General features: G+C 44.5%; 1 protein-coding gene across 3 annotated transcripts in view; it reads left to right on the plus strand.

Annotated features, from left to right (window-relative positions):
* The window catches only part of EIF2B3 (eukaryotic translation initiation factor 2B subunit gamma), a 135,855-nt gene that overhangs the window by 74,350 nt on the left and 40,986 nt on the right, over positions 1-20,519 (plus strand). For all 3 annotated transcript variants that reach the window (XM_034963599.3, XM_034963618.2, XM_034963624.2), the window contains one exon: positions 16,398-16,487. In XM_034963599.3, the coding sequence (XP_034819490.1) occupies positions 16,398-16,487 (90 nt within the window). The remainder of the gene's footprint in view (positions 1-16,397; positions 16,488-20,519) is intronic.

Genomic DNA, 20,519 nt, shown 5'->3' on the forward strand with positions numbered 1-20,519 from the left:
GGGTCATTGAGAGCAGATCTTCTATCAGTTTCCTAAGACTAGGCTGCATTTTTAGTTGTTGGCAGATTTTTTTCCTTGTTCTTCTGATTTATAATCCACACCCCAGTGATTCAGGATCTTTGGTGTGTAGTTATAAAAGGGTTGCAGGCTGGATAAATATGCATAAAAATATTCTCTCATTCCTATGACCCTCTGGGGTGTTGTGCTCCTCCTGCCTCAAGTGAGATGCTGGTTAAAAGCTAATTAGATTCAGATTTTCAAGCACTTTCTGATTACGAGAATACAGTACTTCCTTCTGTTTTTATCTTTTTTAAAACGCTGAATTTCCAAAGATGGAGGCTAGTTCCTAGTGAGCAAACACCAGTTTTCTTGGATAAGGCCTTCGTGTATATAGGAAAATCAGAAACTTCTTGTAAAGTTTTTTTAACTTTTGTAAATTGGGTTCAGTCTATACTGCTCAGGAGATGGGTGCGCCAAAATCTCACAAATTACCACTGAAGAACTTACTCATGTAACCAAATACCACCTGTTCCCCCAAAACCTATGGAAAAAAAAATTTAAAAAAGAAAGAGAGAGAAAAGGACAATGATAGAATGTACATCCCATCAGTTTTCTCTTTCTGAGAGAGAGGCTGGGTGTGGTGGCTCACACCTGTAATCCCAGCACTTTAGGAAGCTGAGGTGGGAGGATTGCTTGAGCCCAGAAGTTTCAGACCAGCCTGGGCAACATAGCAAGACCCATTTCTCTCTTTTAAAAAAAAAAAAAGAAAAAAAAAAGCATTACTTGGGGGGGTGGGGAGGGATAAAATGTTTGCTTGATTTCAAAGACACCTGTTAGAATATGGTCAGGTGCAGAGGCAGCCTCCCCAGCAAGCTAGTCATCAGTCAGTACTAGTAACTTTACCTCAAAGGGCCCAGATTCTTATGACCTTGTTGGATTTAAACAAAGCACAACACCTTTCCTACATGTCTGATTGTTGCATTTCTGACTTGGAGAGGCATTACATGTAGTAGGAAAGAATGTTCTGGTAGAAAGAGCTTGTTACTGAAAATTCAGGTTCAGAGAATTTGCAGTCTAGTCTGGAGACAAACCAGCTGTGTGACCTTGAGCAAACAACTTTATTTTTCTAAGCCTCAGTTTCCCCCAGCTGAAATTGGCTTAGTTGGTCTTTAAAGAAACCCCCCTCCAGCTCTAAAATTCCTGCTTTATTTCTGACAAACATATGTTTTTAATAGTTCATAAGTAAAAGATATTTGTGCCAAATATTTAATAAGAAAATCATGTAGCTTTTCCCCAATGTTACATTGTTTTCTTTTGAATAGTTGTCAAGCTTTTTTACTGGAAGAGTAATGAAAATATTAAAACAAGCTCCTAAAGGATATCTTTAAAATGGAATAAAATGTTCACAAGGTCATCTTGGAAGGTTTAGACATCTATATCTGGGGAGTCAAGGACTTCAGTCAAGACCTCAAAGATCATGGCCAGATCTTTATTTCTGGGACTACAGATGATGAGAAATGGTTTAAACCCTTGATTATTTTCCCAATGGTGTGGAAGTCTTGAAATACTATTTATGTAAGTTAGTACCTCTGCTGCTCCTAACCAGCCCTAATTCCCAAAATACCTCTCTTAATTTGCAGTTTGGGATGGGGGCAGGTACAGAAGGGAAGAAGGGCTTGTGGAAGTTAGGATCACAAACCTTTCCCAAGGTATCTTGTCCAGTGTATTCTTACTCTTTTGTACTTTTAATTTACTTCTATAAAATGATATGGCTGTCAGATAACCCATGTCAATATCTTTAAGTCTTTGCTTTGGAGCTGGCCATATAGACTTCAGAGAAAAATCTTCCAATCTCCTGCCTGGGTGGGTAAAAGCTGTGCTGCCAATTCCTGATCATTTCAGGGCTCCTGAGATACAAATCAAGCTGCTTCTTAGCTTTCCTTATAGATGGTTTAGGATTCACCTTTCTTGGATATGCTAAATCTGTTACCACCACCATCCTTTTGTTTTCCGGCTTCCAAAATTTTGTTGTCATCTCTTCTTGTGGTCTTTGTCCTTGTGGGTTTATGTCTTTAAAAAAAAAAAAAATCTGTACTGACACTTCAGTGAGTTTTCAGAAAGAGGATGGGTTAACGCTTATGTTTAATCTGCCATCTTTACCCAGAATCCTGTTTCCTTATTTCAGCCTCAAATCTTTCTAGTCCCTTACTACCACCACTCCTACCCTCTCTTTTTTCTCTCCCTCTCTCTCTCTTTTCCCCCCTCATTTCCTTCTTCATCCAATCTAGGTCCTGTGCCTTCAGGCATTTCTCTCCAAGTCCAAAGTCTTTAGGAGAAATATTATGCACGGATATAAATTGGCAGCACTATAAATTCATGGCTCCTATCTTAGCTGAACCCTCAGAACCACTCTTCATTCTTCCATTTGTCCTGGGCCAGCTTTCCACTCCTCTCAGAAGCTGTTCTCTATCATCACCATTCTCCTGTCAAAACATGGGCCTGCTGATTTCCCCAGCTACCCCATCCATGACTTTGCCTTTATTCAGACCCACCTTCGATTCCTTTCCTCCAGCATTAGAAGAAGTTTGGGGCCAGTCCCTTCATTTATGCCTTTTACCCCCTTTCTTCTGCCACTCATGGAACCTTTTCTCCATTAGTTTTTTCAACATTCTCCAGAATTTTCAACTTTGCTTTCCACTATCTCTTTATCCCAAATCTATAAATACATTGCTTGTAGAATAAAACACAAATTCCTAAAGCCCTCAGTTATCTAATCATGCTTACCCCTCCAGCCTTATATCTCATCTTTCTCTAACACAACCCCATTCTCAACATTCTATCAGTAGCTATGAAAAATTGCTTATAGTTCTGTTAAATTCTGCATTCCTTTTAATGTCTTTGTCCTTTTACTTTTCACCGTTCCTGGTAATCCTTCAGCCAGTTACTCTTCTCTCCCTGGCTAAGTACTTATTTTTCTTTCAAGACTCAGCTCAAATATCATTTTTCTGTGAAGATTTTTCTAATCTTTCCTGTCATAGGCAGAACTGTGCTTCTTCCTTTGTGCTCCCCCATATACTGAAGAAAGTTCTGTGGTAACATTTATAACCCTGTATTACTCTGGACTATAAGTTACGTAAGGATAGTGGTGGTATTTTGTCTTTGTAGGCCTAAGGTCTAATACATGGCCTGACATATAGTAGGATCCCAGTAAATTTGTTGGAAGAGGACATTAATGGAGCCAGAGTGTCATCTTGTGTTTGAATGTGCTTTGGCAACAGAGTCTTTATAGGCAGAGCTGAGACTTCTTAATCTTGTGAATTGGAGAAAGGGCTGGAACAGCATTATTTGCACCACATTCTTCAGATCAAAGCAGTCATAAGCCCAGCCCAGAGTCATGAGATGCAAAATAGACTCCACCTCATGATGGGAGGAGCTGCAAAGTTACTTTACAAAAGGATATGAGTACAGAGAGGGGAATAATTGTGGCCATCTTTTTTTTTTTTTTTTTTTTTGAGATGGAGTTTCGCTCTTGTTGCCCAGACTGGAGTGCAATGGCATGATCTCGGCTCACTGCAACCTCCACCTCCTGGGTTCAAGCGATTCTCCTGCCTCAGCCACCAAGTAGCTGGCATGCACCACCATGCCCGGCTAATTTTGTATTTTTAGTAGAGACAGGGTTTCTCCATGTTGGTCAGGCTGGTCTTGAACTCCTGACCTCAGGTGATCCCCCCACCTCAGCCTCCCAAAGTGCTGGGATTACAGGCATGAGCCACCGTGCCCGGCTGTGACCATTTTTAAAACAATCTACTGTAGTCCCAACTACCAAAGCATTTTTTGTTTGTTTTTGAGAAGGAGTTTTGCTCTGTCGCCAGGCTGGAGTGCAATGGCGCGATCTTGGCTCACTGCCACCTCTGACTTCCTGGTTCAAGCAATTCTCCTGCCTCAGCTTCCCAAGTAGCTGGGATTACAGGCACGCCCCACCACGCCCAGCTAATTTTTGTATTTTTAGTAGAAACGAGGTTTCACCATGTTGGCCAGGATGGTCTCCATCGCCTGACCTCGTGATCCACCCACCTCGGCCACCCAAAGTGCTGGGAGTACAGGCATGAGCCACCGCGCCCAGCCACTACCAAAGCATTTTAAGCAGGGAATGACACAATCAAATTTGCCTTCGAAAGATAACTCTGGATACAATATGGAGAAAGGATTGGAGTTGGGTAAGAGAGGATGCAGAGAGACCAAGTAAGGGAAGGTATTGTAGTAATCCAGGTAAGAAGTAATGGTAATTTGAACTAGGGTATTGACAGTGGAGTTGGAGAAAAGTAGATAAATTAGAGAAGGATTTAGCAGGTAAAATCTGAGGACTTGATGTTTGAACCTTGGGGTTGAGAAGTGTAGTGGTGTCAAAAAAGACTCACATTTCAGGTTTGAGCAGCAGGATAATAATCAGATAGGAAGCACTGGGTTTGTGGCAGGGAGATCCGAAGTTCATTTGGGGATCCAGGTAAACAGGAGTAAGTCATATATAGACTCGGTGTTCAGAGGATAGGACTATGCTTCAGATATAAATTTGTAAGCATTAATATATAGATGTCAACTTAGTGTCTTGTACATACCTGGTACTTAGGAGAAAGTTATTTGCCCAGCTGTTGAACCTCAAGGGTGGGGAATGTCTGAGCCAGGTTGTTTCATAATATCTTTTATCCCGGGCACGGTGGCTCATGCCTGTAATCCCAGCACTTTGGGAGGCCGAGGCGGGCGGATCACCTGAGGTCAGGAGTTCAAGACCAGCCTGACCAACATAATGAAACCCTGTCTCTACTAAATACAAAAAATGAGCCGGGTATGGTGGCGCATGCCTGTAATCCCAGCTACTCGGGAGGCTGAGGCAGGAGAATCGCTTGAACCTGAGAGGCGGAGGTTGCAGTGAGTCGAGATCGTGCCACTGCACTCCAGCCTGGGCAACAAGAGTGAAACTCTGTCTAATTTAGTATAACTCTAGCCATGCAGAAGCTGAAACAAAGCTTTGAGGCATGAACTCCTGAGTGATCCTTCACTGAACCTTTGCCATGACCATCTCCTACACAACCAGCTTGGAACCAGGCCTGAAGACAGTAGGAATATTGCTTGTGTACTTGGGATAATTCTGGTCAAGGCTGTCACAAGGCCAGCCTAGATTCATGAGACGAGAAAATAGACTCTACCTCATGATGGGCATGACCTGCTGAAATGTCATATTAGCTAGACCAGTGAGACTAGAGTGGAGTGCAAATTAATGTGTCAGTTTTCCCCACCCACTGTCGTATGGGCCAGACAGCTTAGAAGGATAGCTTGAAAGATGTAACACTCTTGGGCTTATCTTTGAATAGAAGCTTCTTGTCAGTGGTGCTGTGCAGAATGCTTTCTTGAGCACCTCTTGGGGAGTGAGATGCTTCTAGATCTCTGCAGGTTCTGGCACGCTGAGTTGAGATGGGTGAGGGTGAACAGCAGTGTGATTCTGCCTAGGAAGGCTTTGCTAATTCCTGTGTTACTTATTAGACATGTGGCTCTCATTAGTCTGTGTGATGGTTAGTTTTATGTATCAATTTTGCTAGTCTGTAGTACCTATTTATTCCATCAAACACTAATCTAGGTGTTGTTATGAAGGTATTTTTGTATGTAATTAATATCAACAATCCATTGATTTTAAGTAAGAGAGATTATCTTGGCTAATCTGGGTGGGCCTCATCCAATTAGTTGATAGGCCTTTAAATCTAATCAGATCAGAGAACCAATTCCAAATAACACAGAACAAGTTCAGCAAACCCATCTTTAAGATTTTTTTTTTTTCCAGGATCACTTCTAGTAGCAATTTTTATATCAGAGAAACAGAAATGCTGTGAGTCATAGAGAATAAAGGATTTATTACACAATTATGGAAGCTCGTAGAGTAGTGTATGTATGCTGTTGTTTCTGTGTCTAGTGTTGAGCCTGAAATCACTATCAGTCAGCCAGACCATCAGTCAGAAAGGAAAGCTGGATCTGGACAAGAACAAGAACAAACCCACAAGGTCACCTAAAAACTGGACCTGGAGCAGAACTTGGAACTCTTAAGAATCCTTCCACTGTTGGCAGTCTCTGCTGCTTTGAGTCCAGGGTTTTCACCTCAACACAACTGCTTTTTTTGGAGAGGGCCTGAGCACCTCAGGGCTATGGTGTCATAGCCTACCCTGCTGAACAGGCAGACCTCTAGTTTGATAACTCCATATGCACTCCTAACAATCGAGAATCTGTTATTCCTACCACTTACAGTGTGACCAAGATCAGGCATTGGGATGGTATGGCTAGTGCCTTCCTATGTAGCAAATACCAGATAGCCACACCACAGGTGCTTGCCCCAGCATCTCTTGTTAAAATTATAGGTAGCTAGTAAGTAGTAGCCATAGGTCATTCCCTTTTCCCTAGTTCTGAGAAAACTTGATTATTTCAAGCATATGTTGGTCTCTAGTTTCTTCTAAATTGCAGTGATTAGGGAGTAGTGAATTAGCTCTGATTCTTTTAGCGGGAGAGAAGATGCTTCTTTGTTGGAATATGTTTAAGATTGCCAAATCTGGCTGGACATGGTGGCTCATGCCTGTAATCCCAGCACTTTGGGAGGCCGAGGTGGGCAGATCACGAGGTCAGGAGATCGAGACCATCCTGGCTAACACGGTGAAACCCCATCTCTACTAAAAATACAAAAAATTAGCCGGGCACGGTGGCAGGCACCTGTAGTTCCAGCTACTCAGGAGGCTGAGGCAGGAGAATGGCATGAACCCAGGAGGCAGAGCTTGCAGTGAGCCGAGATTGTGCCACTGCACTCCAGCCTGGGCAACAGAACGAGACTCCGTCTCAAAAAAAAAAAGATTGCCAAATAAAGTAGAAGGTGATTATCTGAAGGTCTTCAAATAGAGGAGTTGTTTATGTTGCTGCATTGAACACTGCAAGATAGTTAAGTTACTGTAGGAGGCTTTTATCCTCATCTGAATTGTTATCTCTGGTTTTATGAGTAACTGTTTCAAGCTCCAGTTCCACTGGCATCTGAATTCAGAAGCCATCCATGACACTTCCTTCTCTGTTAACATTCATATTCATGCAAAGAGAAGCCTGTGATAAAATTAATTTTCTCTTGTATTTGACTTTTTTTGTGCAACTGGGTTTTCTTCATTCTGTTCTCACCCAATACCATTCTCTGGTCCCCAAACTTTGAACTTAGCTTGGTTAGGAAAAAGTCATTCTGTGCAGCCATATAAGCTGGCAGGACACACTCAGTTTTTTGGGGTTTTTTGTTTGTTTGTTTTGTTTTTTTGAGATGGAGTCTGCCCTGTCTCCCAGGCTGGAGTGCAGTGGCATGATCTCAGCTCATTGCAACCTCCACCTCCCGGGTTCAAGCGATTCTCCTGCCTTGGCCTCCTGAGTAGCTGAGATTACAGGTGTGTGCTACCACACCTGGCTAATTTTTTTTTGTAGTTTTAGTAGAGATGGGGTTTTGCCATGTTGGCCAGGCTGGTCTCGAACTCCTGACCTCAGGTGATCCATCCATGTCAGCCTCCCAAAGTGCTGGGATTATGGCATGAGCCACCACACCTAGCCAACACACTCAGTTTAAATTAATGATGGCTTTCCTTTCTCACTGAGTAACTGTGGACTATATCAACATGCATACCAGTTCTCCCACTAGGGTAGAAATTCTTACGGTCTCATTCACAGCAATGCTGAAAATCTAAATGTGTTCACACAGGGTGTCTAGATGAATTTCAGTTTTTAAACATGCAGCTACTATAAACTGCTTCTTTGCCTGTCAGCTCTTTTCTACCCACCCTTCTAGGAACTAAGCATTGTACAATGAGCATATTGGGGAATAGAACTCCCAGTTGGCTTCTGCTGTACTTAGGCAGTGAGCAGGATAAAAACAACTCAGTTCCTCCCACACACATGATGATGCTGGGAACGGGGAAGAAGGGAGCAGACCTCAAGAACATTTGGCATTGCCCTGAGCCTGGGGACCTTTGTAGATTTGAAGGGAATGAGGATCTGAAAATCCCTGGAGATCTTTTGGGGGGAAATTAAAGATCTTGTTGTTAACTAAAGACCTTTTTTTAGAGTCACTAAGAGCTTTGGACATGTAAAGTACTAATTTTGTCTTTCATGGACATATTTCCTTCTTTCAAGGCTGCCTTTCAGAACTGCTTTTTTTATTCCCTAGCTCTATCGTTCACAGATGTTTTGTACAGTGTTCATGGTACATATATCTTTGTGTTCAGCTTTCTTTAAATTAAAGCAAATCTCAGAAAAGTTCAAAGTATGCAGTCCTGCATAATCTCATAGACCAGTAGCTGTGTGTTAGTCTTTCTTACAGCTTCCCTAGAAATCCTAAAGCTTTGCCCCTGACATACAGTATGTGTTGTTAATATTTGGAACAAACTTGGGTAAATAAATATTGAAACACGGGTACAGCTTGGTTCTTGAACTACTCGAAATTTAAAAGTAATCTGCCCAAAGCAGGCAGCCGCTTCTTTGGGAGCTTTTTTTTTTTTTTTTTTTTTTTTTAAAGAAAGGGTCTCTTTTCTGTTGCCCAGGCTGGAGTGCAGTCGCACGTTCATGGCTCGCAGCAGCCTCGAGCTCCTGGGCTCAAACAGTCCTCCCACCTGAGACACCCGAGTAGCTGGGACCACAGGCACATGCCACCATGCCTGGCTAGTTTTTCTTTCTTTATTTTTTGTGGAGACAAGGTCTCCTTATATTGCCCAGGCTGGTCTTGAACTCCTGAGCTTGAGCAGTCCTCCCACACTGGCATCCCAAAGTGTTGGGATTACATGCATGAGCCACTGTGCCTGACTGGGAACATTTCTTTCTTTCTTTTTTTCTTTTTTTTAATTATTATGAGACAGGGTCTTGCTTAGTCGCCCAGGTGCTGGGGTGCAGTAGTGCAATCATAGCTCACTGCAGCCTCGACTTCCTGGGCCCAGGTGGTCTAAGAGGGCAGCTCTCACAGATCTATAGGATTATCACAAACCCTATTAGAATCTCAGTTGGATATTTTTGCTGAAATTGACAAGCTGATCTTAAAAGTTATATGGAAATACAAAGAACACAGAATATCCAGAACAATGTTGAAAAACAACAAAAAAGTTGAAGAAATTATGCTTCCCAAGCTCAAAACTTACTATAAAGCTATGGTAGTCAAGACAAATATGGTACTGGCATAAGGACAGACAGACAGATCTGTGGAACAGAACTAAGAGTCCAAAAATAAACCCTTAGGTTTATGGTCATTTGATTTTTACCTGAGATGTCCAGGCAACTCAACAGGAAAAGGATAGATTTTTACACAAATTGTGCTAGAACAGTTTGATCCTTACTTGCAGAAAGATTGATTTAGAACCTTACCTCACTCCATACAGAAAAAAGAAAATGGATTACAGACCTAACATGAGAGCTAAAACTGTAAGAGTTGTATAGATTTTATTTCTTAAAAATTAAAGATTTTGAACCCCAAAGACACTATTAAGAAAATGAGGGCCGGGTGCAGTGGCTCTTGCAGGTAATCCCAGCATTTTGGGAGGCCAAACCAGGTGGATTGCTTGAACCAGGAGTTCAAGACCAGCCTGGGGAACATGGCAAAACCCGTCTCTACAAAGAAAATGCAAAAAGTAGCCAGGTGTGGTGTCACGTGCCTATAGTCCCAGCTACTCAGGAGGCTGAGGAGGGAGGATCACCTGAGCCCAGGGAGGTTGAGGGGGCAGTGAGCTGTGATCACGCCACAGCACTCCAGCCTGGATGACAGAGTAAGACCCTGTCTCAAGAAAAAAAAAAAAAAAAAGGCCAGGCCCAGTGGCTCATGCCTGTCATCCCAGCGCTTTGGGAGTCTGAGGCAGGAGGATCGCTTGGGGCCGGGAGTTTGAGAAGAGCCTGGGCAACAAAGTGAGACCCTATCTCTATAAAAAAATCTTAAAGGGACCGGGCGCAGTGGCTCACGCCTGTAATCCCAACACTTTGGGAGGCCGAGGCGGGTGGATCACCTGAGGTCAGGAGTTTGAGACCAGCCTGGCCAACATGGCAAAACCCCATCTCTACTGAAAATACAAAAATTAGTTGGGCATGGTGGTGGGCGCCTGTAATCTCACCTCCTATGGAGGCTGAGGCAGGAGAATTGCTTAAACCTGGGAGGCAGGGGTTGCAGTGAGCCGAGATCACGCCATTCCACTCCAGTCTGGGCAACAAGAGCAAAACTCCGTCTCAAAAAAAAAATTTTTTTTTTTAATTAGCCAGGCATGGCACGAACCTGTAGTCCCACCTCTTTGGGAAACTGAGGCATTAGGATCACTTGAGCCCAGGAGTTCTAGGCTGCAGTTTTGATCATGCCTGGGTGATGGAGTGAAACCCTGTCTCTGAGAAAAGAAAGAAAATAAGGAAATGAAAAGATAAGAACTCTTCCAACTCAAAAAAATCACTAACAACCTAATTTCAAAATAGGCAAAAGACTTGAATGAACATTTCACCAAAGAAAATACACAAATGGCTAACAAGCACATGAAAAGATCCTCAACATCATGTCATAGGGAAATGCAGACCAAAACTTTGATGATACCGCTTCACACCCATTAGAATGGCTGCAGTTTTTTTTAAGTGACAGAAAAAGCAAATCTATAAATCTATAGAGACAGGAGGCAGATTAGTGATTGCCTGAGATGTGATAAGAAAGGGGATTGGTTTTTTTTAAATTATTATTTCAACTGTTATTTAGATGTGCAAGTATGTTACATGGTATATTGTGTGATGGTGAGATTTGGGTGCGATTGAACCCATCACCCAGGTAGTGAGCATAGAACAAAACAGGTATTTTTTCAACTCTTGCTCTCCTCCCTCCCCCTGGTTGTGTATCCTTGTTGTCTGTTGTTCCCTTTTTTTTTTTTTTTTTTTTGAGATGATTCTCGCTCTGTTGCCCAGGCTGGAGTGCAGTGGCATGTTATCAGCTAACTGCAACCTCTACCTCCCGGGTGCAAGCAATTATCCTGCCTCACCCTCCTGAGTAGCTGGGATTACAGGTATCCGCCAGCACACCCAGCTAATTTTTGTATTTTTAGTAGAGATGGGGTTTCACTGCGTTGGCCAGACTGTTCTCAAACTCCTAAACTCAAGTGATCCACCCACCTTGGCTTCCCAAAGTGCTGGGATTACAGGTGTGAGCCACTGTTCCCAGACTTTTGTTCCCATCTTAATGTCCATGTGTATCCAGTGTTTAGCTCCCACTTATAAGTGAGACCATGTAATATCTGGTTTTCTGTTTCTACATTACTTTGCTTAGGATAGTGGCCTCCAGCTGCATCCATGTTGCTGCAAAGGACATGATTTTGTTCTTTTTTTTTTTTTTTTTTTCTTCTTTTTTATTGATCATTCTTGGGTGTTTCTCGCAGAGGGGGATTTGGCAGGGTCACAGGACAATAGTGGAGGGAAGGTCAGCAGATAAACAAGTGAACAAAGTTCTCTGGTTTTCCTAGGCAGAGGACCCTGCCGCCTTCCGCACTGTTTGTGTCCCTGGGTACTTGAGATTAGGGAGTGGTGATGACTCTTAACGAACATGCTACCTTCAAGCATCTGTTTAACAAAGCACATCTTGTACCGCCCTTAATCCATTCAACCCTGAGTGGATACAGCACATGTTTCAGAGAGCACAGGGTTGGGGGTAAGGTCACAGATCAACAGGATCCCAAGGCAGAAGAATTTTTCTTAGTACAGAACAAAATGAAAAGTCTCCCATGTCTACCTCTTTCTACACAGACACGGCAACCATCCGATTTCTCAATCTTTTCCCCACCTTTCCCCCCTTTCTATTCCACAAAACTGCCATTGTCTTCATGGCCCGTTCTCAATGAGCTGTTGAGTACATCTCCCAGATGGGGTGGTGGCCGGGCAGAGGAGCTCCTCACTTCCCAGTAGGGGCGGCCGGGCAGAAGCGCCCCTCACCTCCCGGACGGGGTGGCTGGCCGGGTGGGGGGCTGACCCCCCCCACCTCCCTCCCGGACGGGGCGGCTGGCCGGGCAGAGGGGCTCCTCACTTTCCAGTAGGGGCGGCCGGGCAGAGGCGCCCCTCACTTCCCCGACGGGGCGGCTGGCCTGGCGGGGGGCTGACCCCCCCACCTCCCTCCCTGACAGGGCGGCTGGCCGGGCAGAGGGGCTCCTCACTTCCCGGTCGGGGCGGCCGGGCAGAGGCGCCCCTCACCTCCCGGACAGGGCGGCTGGCCGGGCGGGGGGCTGATCCCCCCACCTCCCTCCCGGACAGGGCGGCTGGCCGGGCGGGGGGCTGACCCCCCCACCTCCCTCCCAGACGGGGCGGCTGGCCGGGCGGGGGGCTGACCCCCCCACCTCCCTCCCGGACGGGGCGGCTGGCCGGGCGGGGGGCTGACCCCCCCACCTCCCTCCCGGACAGGGCGGCTGGCCGGGCGGGGGGCTGACCCCCCACCTCCCTCCCAGACAGAGCAGCTGGCCGGGCAGAGGGGCTCCTCACTTCCCAGTAGGGGCGGCTGGGCAGAGGGGCCCCTCACCTCCCAGACGGGGTGGCTGGCCAGGCGGGGGGCTAACCCCCCCACCTCCCTCCCGGACGGGGTGGCTGGCTGGGCGGGGGGCTGACCCCCCCACCTCCCTCCCAGACAGAGCGGCTGGCCGGGCAGAGGGGCTCCTCACTTCCCAGTAGGGGCGGCCGGGCAGAGGCGCCCCTCACCTCCTGGACAGGGCAGCTGGCCGGGCGGGGTGCTGATCCCCCCACCTCCCTCCCGAACGAGGCAGCTGGCCGGGCAGAGGGGCTCCTCACTTCCCGGTAGGGGCGGCCGGGCAGAGGCGCCCCTCACCTCCCGGACGGGGCGGCTGGCCGGGCGGGGGGCTGACCCCCCCACCTCCCTCCCGGACGAGGAGGGAGGACGCTCCTCACTTCTCAGACGGGGTGGCTGCCGGGCGGAGGGGCTCCTCACTTCTCAGACGGGGCGGTTGCCAGGCAGAGGGTCTCCTCACTTCTCAGACAGGGCAGCCGGGCAGAGACGCTCCTCACATCCCGGACGGGGCGGCAGGGCAGAGGTTCTCCCCACATCTCAGACGATGGGTGGCCGGGCAGAGACGCTCCTCACTTCCCAGATGTGATGGCGGCCGGGAAGAGGCGCTCCTCACTTCCTAGATGGGATGGCGGCCGGGCAGAGACGCTCCTCACTTTCCAGACTGGGCAGCCAGGCAGAGGGGCTCCTCACATCCCAGACGATGGGCGGTCAGGCGGAGACGCTCCTCACTTCCCAGACGGGGTGGCTGCCAGGCAGAGGCTGCAATCTCGGCACTTAGGGAGGCCAAGGCAGGCGGCTGGGAGGTGGTTGTAGCGAGCCGAGATCACGCCACTGCACTCCAGCCTGGGCGCCATTGAGCACTGAGTTAACGAGACTCCATCTGCAATCCCAGCACCTCGGGAGGCCGAGGCTGGCGGATCACTCGCGGTTAGGAGCTGGAGACCAGCCCAGCCGACACATCGAAACCCCGTCTCCACCAAAAAAAATACGAAAACCAGTCAGGCGTGGCGGCGCGCGCCTGCAATCGCAGGCACTCGGCAGGCTGAGGCAGGAGAATCGGGCAGGGAGGTTGCAGTGAGCTGAGATGGCAGCAGTACCGTCCAGCTTCGGCTCGGCATCAGAGGGAGACCATGGAAAGAGGGGAGAGGGGAGAGGGGTGAGGGGAGAGGGGGGAGGGGGGAGGGGAGAGGGGAGAGGGGAGAGGGGAGAGGGGAGAGGGGATGGTTCCCAAAGTTATAAACTCTGTTAGGTTTTGTCACAAGCGATTTTGTTCTTTTTTATAGCTGCATAGTATTTCATGATATATATTGCACTACATTTTCTTTATCCAGTCCACTGTTGATGGGCACCTAGGTTGAATCCATGTCTTTGCTATTGTGACTAGTACTGTGATGAACATGCAAGTACACTTGTCTTTTTGGTAGAACAATTTCTTTTCCTTTGGATATATACCCAGTAATGGATTGCTGGTTGAGAGGTAGTTCTATTTTTAGTTCTTTGAAATATCTCCAAACTGCTTTCCACAGTGGCTGAACTAGTTTACATTCCCACCAACAGTATATAAACATTTCTTTTTCTCCACCGTCTCACCGGCATCTGTTGTTGTTGTTGTTTGACTTTTTAATAGTAGCCATTCTGACTGGCATGAGGTGGTATCTCATTGTGACTTTGATTCATATTTCTCTGATGATTAGTGATATTGAGCATTTTTTCATGTGTTTGTTGTCTGCCTGTATGTCTTCTTTTGAGAAGTGTCTGTTTATGTCCTTTGCCCACTTTTTAATGGGGTTGTTTTTTGCTTGTTGATTTAAGTTCTTTATAGATGCTTGATATTACACCTTTGTCAGTTGCATAGTTTGAGAATATTTCCTCCCATTTCTGTAGGTTGTCTGTTTACAGAACAGTAGTTTCTTTTGCTGTGCAGAAGCTCTTTAATCAGGTGGAAAGGGGAATGTTTGATTATAAACAGTCATGTGAGATCTTATTTGAGTAAAAGAAATGTTCTGTAACTGGATTGTGGTGTAGTTTTATAGCTCTGTACATTTTCTAAAAATCATTAAATTGTATGTCTAAAACAGGTGAATTTTATGGTATGTAAATTACACTTCCATAAAGCTGTTTGTTTTGTTTCGTTTTGTTTTGTTTTGTTTAAGACATAGGCTGAGTGCAGTGGCTCATGCCTGTAATCCCAGCACTTTTAGAGGGCAAGGTACAAGTATCGCTTGAGGCTGGGAGTTCAAGATTAGCCTAGGCAACATGGTGAAGCCCCATACAAAAATACAAAATTAGCCAGGTGTGGCAGCTTGCTCCTGTGGTCCTAGCTGCTTGGGAGGCTGAGGTGGGGGGATTGCTTGAGCTCAGGAGTTCAAGACCAGCCTGGGCAACATAGCGAGACCTTGTCTCTACCAAAAATATAAAAAATTAGCCAGCTGTAGTGGTGCATGCCTGCAGTGCCAGCTGCAGGAGGCTGAGGCAGGAGGATCACTTGAGCCCAGGAGGTAGAGGCTACAGTGAGCAATCATTGTGCCACTGCACTCCAGCCTAGGCAAGTGGCTATCTCCAGTCAGAGCAAGACCCTGTCTCTAAAAGTAAACATAAAAACCTACAAGGCAGTCAAAGCCAAGCAACACAGAGTTAGAAGACAACCAGGCATCTATGACTGGAATCTTCTTTTTTTTTTTTTAACCATACTCCCCTTCCCTGTGTATTTATTTTTATTAAATAAAATGACCTCAGACATTACAAGCATGGCATTTTTTACACCTAGGCAGATGCCTTAATTTGACCTCATTTATTCATTTATTTGTTTATTCAACAACTATTTATTGGACATTTACTCTGTGTCAGGCACAATGCTAAGTGCTAAGGATGTGAAGATAAGTCTCTGCTCTACTGAATTTCAGTCTAGTGGGAGAGAGAGACAAGTAAATAGTCTGTTTCTTTACTATATGTTAAGTTATCCAATAGAGGTAGATACCAAGTTTTGTGGGAGCACAAACTTCACTGTTGTCAGTGAAGGATTCCTAGAGGAAGTGTATCCTGGGGTGAGTCCTGAGGAATAAATAAGAGTAGCAAGTTAGGATTATTCATAGAATTTTACTCCATCTTCTGTGAAGATGGAGAATACATACCAAATTGTGGAGGCAAAAGAAAGCATGGCATGGTCTGAGGAAAATAGGATAATTAGGGTAGAAGCAGGAAAATGTTTGTTACAAGAATTGTGTGTAGGAATTCATAATAGAGGCCAGGTGTGGTGGCTCACACCTGTAATCCAACCACTCTGGGAGGCTGAGGTGGGTGGATCACTTGAGACCAGGAGTTCGAGACCAGCCTGGCCAACATGGTGAAACCCCATCTCTACTAAAATACAAAAATTAGCTGGGCATGGTGGTGTACAACTATAGTTTCAGCTACTCGGTAGGCTGAGGCACAAGAATTGCTTGAGCCTGGGAGATAGAGCTTGCAGTGAGCCGAGATCACGCCACTGCACTCCAGCCTAGGCAACAAAGCAAGACTGTCTCAAAAAAAAAAAAAAAAAAGTTAACGATCAAATAGAAGAAGGTAGATTATCAGTGATATGATGTCTCACCAGATTTCTTTAGAATCGTAAAAGCCTCAGAAAGTATGCCATAGGGTTTCTAGGGAAAAGACCTTTTATGTGGTAGAGTCAGGGCTGGGGTCCACTGTCCTGGTCTCCCCAGAAAGAGATGTAGGCAGCATGCCTCTGACCCTCATAAACTTACCAGTGCCTACTACCTGATAATAGAATGGAGACCATGTTACCTGATTGTGAGCCTCTTCTTTCTTTCTTTTATTTTTTATTTTTTTGCAGGCATCCTAGAATACGTTTCCACACGGGTCTTGTGGATGCCCACCTCTACTGTTTGAAAAAATACGTCGTGGATTTCCTAATGGAAAATGGGTAAGAAAAAGGGTGGTAGAGTCAAACCTACAGTGCTTAACAAGCTACTTTGTGAATTCCTTAAGTTTTAAACCTTCATAATTTAGATAACCAGTTTCTAAAATTAGCACAATAGCACAGTTAGTTCTCATTTTTGTTTTAGAAATGAAATTATGTCATCAATATAGTGTTGTTTTATCTGTACCACAGAGTCCCCTGCTTATATTTTTGCAGCGTGTGTTATAATAAATCAGCAAAATATTTTGTAACACTTAACAGTAACCCATGATGCCTCTTTCTGCCCAGTTCCAGGCTCTTCTTCCCTCCTTTGACAGGAGCGAGCTCCACAGCCCTTATGCTATTTGTCTCTAATTACATGTTCTCCTAGGCAGTTATCCTGTAGATGGGCCCTCTTAGCAAAGGGCTAGAGACTTAACCATAGAAGAGAAAAAGGAGAGCAAGTTTCCCCCCAATTTTAGAAAAGAAGCCCACTTCAGTGAGTGCAGAGAAACAAAATTTGGCACATTTTCTGATTTTTTTGTTTGTCTGTTTTAGAACAGAATTGTAGGACTTAAATAGTTTCCAGAGATTGTGTCTGGCAGATCACCGGACTTGAGTTTTCAAAGAGAAAACCCCTTTTGCAGTTGATCTCAAGGATTTTTTATAAGAAAAGCAGCTACAGTCCTCAAAGGAACAGGTGGGAAAAGATTCAATAACTGCATGGTTAAGAATAGGAGCAGCTAGCTTCCCTTGATGACTGCTGGATAAGTTTGGAAAGTTCACCAGTGCTATCCAAGGCAGAAACTTATCTAGGTGAACAGATACCACAGTAGCAAGAGGTATCTCCGACCATCTGGAGAAAAGAATTTGAGAACCTGAGTTTAAATGCTAGCTCTGCCTTTGGCTGATGGACTTGAATATATATCGGAATATTAAGAGGAAGGAAGATTGTTCCCCTGCCCAGTATGATCTTTCTTGCAGTGTCCTACCCGTCACCCCCCACAACACTTGCTAAGTTCCTGTGGAGAGGCCCATGTAGAGCCAATGGTAAAACAAATCATTTGGACTTTTAGAAAGTTTTCCCAAGGATTGTTATAGCTCTGTTTCCCCTACCAAGGACACAGTTGCCCTGCTCCCTTCTGACCTCTGAAAAATGTTTTCATTCCATCTACACATACTTATTAAGCACTCATTATGAGCCAGGCATTGTGCTAGATCAACCATGGGATCAATGATAAATAAACAGATATGGCCCTGCCCTCATGGAAATTACAGCCTAAGCTCATGGTGGAATGTGGAGACCTTGCTTTTTAGATAGCAGGGTAACTTGTTGCCAAGATTTAGAGGGTGATCCAAGAGCTATTTCTCAGTGACCAGTCTAAGCTGTTTGTATTCCAAAAATGAAATTAACTCTTGGCCATTGAAGGGTTTATTTTTCACTCCCAAATAAAAATGAAGCCATATGAAATGAGCCTAGGCCTTGATGGGCAGAAGAGAACACAACTGTGTTAGAAAGGATGACTTTTTAAAAAATGATTTACTATGGAAAATTTCACATAAATGCAAAAGTAAAGAAAATAATGAACTCCCATGTATCCATCACACAGTTTCAACAATTATCAACTCATTGTCAATTTTGCTTTACATATGCCACCGTTTCTCTCCCCCCATTACCCTAAATTGTTTTAAAGCAAGGCATTTTGATATAATTTCATCTGTAAATATTTTGATATAATTTCATCTGTAAATATATTTCAGCATGTATAGTTAAAATATAAGGACGCTTCCAGGATAAGGATATTTAAAATAGATATATATTTTATGTATATGTACATATATATATATATATAGAGAGAGAGAGAGAGAGAGAGGCTTTTTTAAAATAAATACCTTAATATCATTATCACACCTTCAAAAAACTGACAGTGCTTTCTTAATACTATCAAAGAGGATTGTGGCTTTTGGTGTCTGTATATGCAGGCAGTTTTACAGCAAACCTAGTCATCTCATCCTGGTTGTTATAGCTTATTTGTAGCTCATTTGGCCACTACCAATTAGTTATTCCCACACCTGGCAAGTGTAACGCAATGGTATGTGTACCTTGAGGACAAGCCTGAAGTTTGTGATATGGCTATAGGTCCTGGCCAGAAGCTCTGCCAAATGAGACTTTCCCAGAACCTGCTGCAGCAGAGAATGATACAGAGCCTCAGCACATACTGTTTCCCCACCTCAAGATCTGTTTAGGAGACCCTTATCTCTTTCCTCCCCGCATCTACCTTGACCTCTCAGAGTCGCTACAATCAAAGAGCATGTATTGAAAATTGATATATTTCAATATATTGGAAAAAGTAAAAAGGCACAGCAGGGCAAATTAGAATGTTACTTGAGGGACAGTCTTTATTCCTGGCTGGAATAGTGAAGGTCTTTGAAAGGTTGTGGGAGATGGGATTGAATTGGTTGGTGGTAGGTAGCAGCATGTAGAAGGTCTTGAAAGCTGAGCAGGGAGTTACAGATCTTTAAACAGAATAGTCTTACAGGAAATGAGCAATGAGACAACCTGGCAAGTGAACATAAACCATTCTGCATGGGAAAGAGATTTCTTCAAGATAAGTAGGAGGCACTTATAATCATCTGGTCATCAGATGATGACTCCTTTAGGAATGGAAAGGAAAGAGTAAACCTAGGAGACACAGCTTCAAGAAAGGACTGTTGTAGCAATCCTTTGTTATATTTTACCTCTGAGAGTTAACATATTCTACCCTGTGTTCTTTATGTAGAAAAGCATCATGTTTTCAATAAAGCCACACTTAGGTTTTGTTATTTGTTTACATGTTAACATTTTCCACTCAAATTCTTTGAGAATGGATATCTACCTGGATTTGTAAGGCATTCATTATATACTTGGTGAATGAGGGAAAGGAGATGTAGTGACAGATAACAGAAGCAGTTTAGTATTAATACATTAATAGTGGAAGAAGAGAGGTGGGTTTCTACAGTTGACCAAGCAGAAAAGCTACAGGGAGAGCTGCAGAGAGAAGAAAATCTGTACTCTCTTTGATGAGAATTTAATAACTGTACACATTTTACAAGTTTTTTATCCACTTCTGAGTGTAGTATGATAGATGAATGTTCCACAGAATCTCTTGAACATTTTAATTCAAAATGTGTTGGATTCTGTGTCCAGGGCCAAAGCAGATCTTAGTCTGAGTATTATGACTGTGATTCCTCTTGATAACTGAGTGTTCCTCCCTGTTTTATAATGTCAGCTGGTTTAAGCCTAAAGAAGCTGATCTCTTAGGAGATCTAGAAGTCCAGGTATTGGCCCAGCTCTTTGCTTGCCTTAGTAGGAGCTGCTCCTAGACCTGAGTCAGGGCCCTAGATTGTCACTGGCCCTATGAAGGACTCAAGCAATATGCCAATATGCCAGCTTTGTGAGCTAAAGCCATGGGCAATATATACCAGGCAATGTATACCAGGATTAGTCTTGATTTCCTTTTAGTATAGAACCTCCCCCGCTCCCCACCCCCACCAGCCCCATTTATCTTTCTCTCTTTAAGAGACTTAAAGATTAGTCTCCTTAACAGGGAGAATTGAGGCTGATTACTTCCTTCTTGTCCAGAAGTATCCACGGTTACAGTCAGCCTCTTATAGTGTTAGAATCTGATATTGCCATGCAGTACTTACAGTCTTGGGGTTGGACCTTCAGAGCAGGAAGAGAGAGGAAAGAAGAAAATTTAACAGCACCTACTGTGTACCAGGCACTGTGCTGGGTGCTTTTCACATATATTCATTTCTTACAATAGTTCTCTCATTAGGTATTATACTCATATTATAGAGGAAGATAATGCTCAAAAGTCATTTGCTCAATATCATGCAGCCACAGCCTCAACAAAATCCATCACTGTTTAATTGATTGCCAGCAACATCCACCACAGATGTCGGATATCTCTGTTGCCAACATGCTTATATGCACATGCACATGACTTGCGCTTGAAAGAGTAACAGAGCAGTCACAACTTCCTTGCCTCAGCTATGTCAGGATGCAGAGAAATA

This window comes from Pan paniscus, chromosome 1 (genome assembly GCF_029289425.2).
Source record: "Pan paniscus chromosome 1, NHGRI_mPanPan1-v2.0_pri, whole genome shotgun sequence".
Classification (NCBI taxonomy): Eukaryota; Metazoa; Chordata; class Mammalia; order Primates; family Hominidae; genus Pan; species Pan paniscus.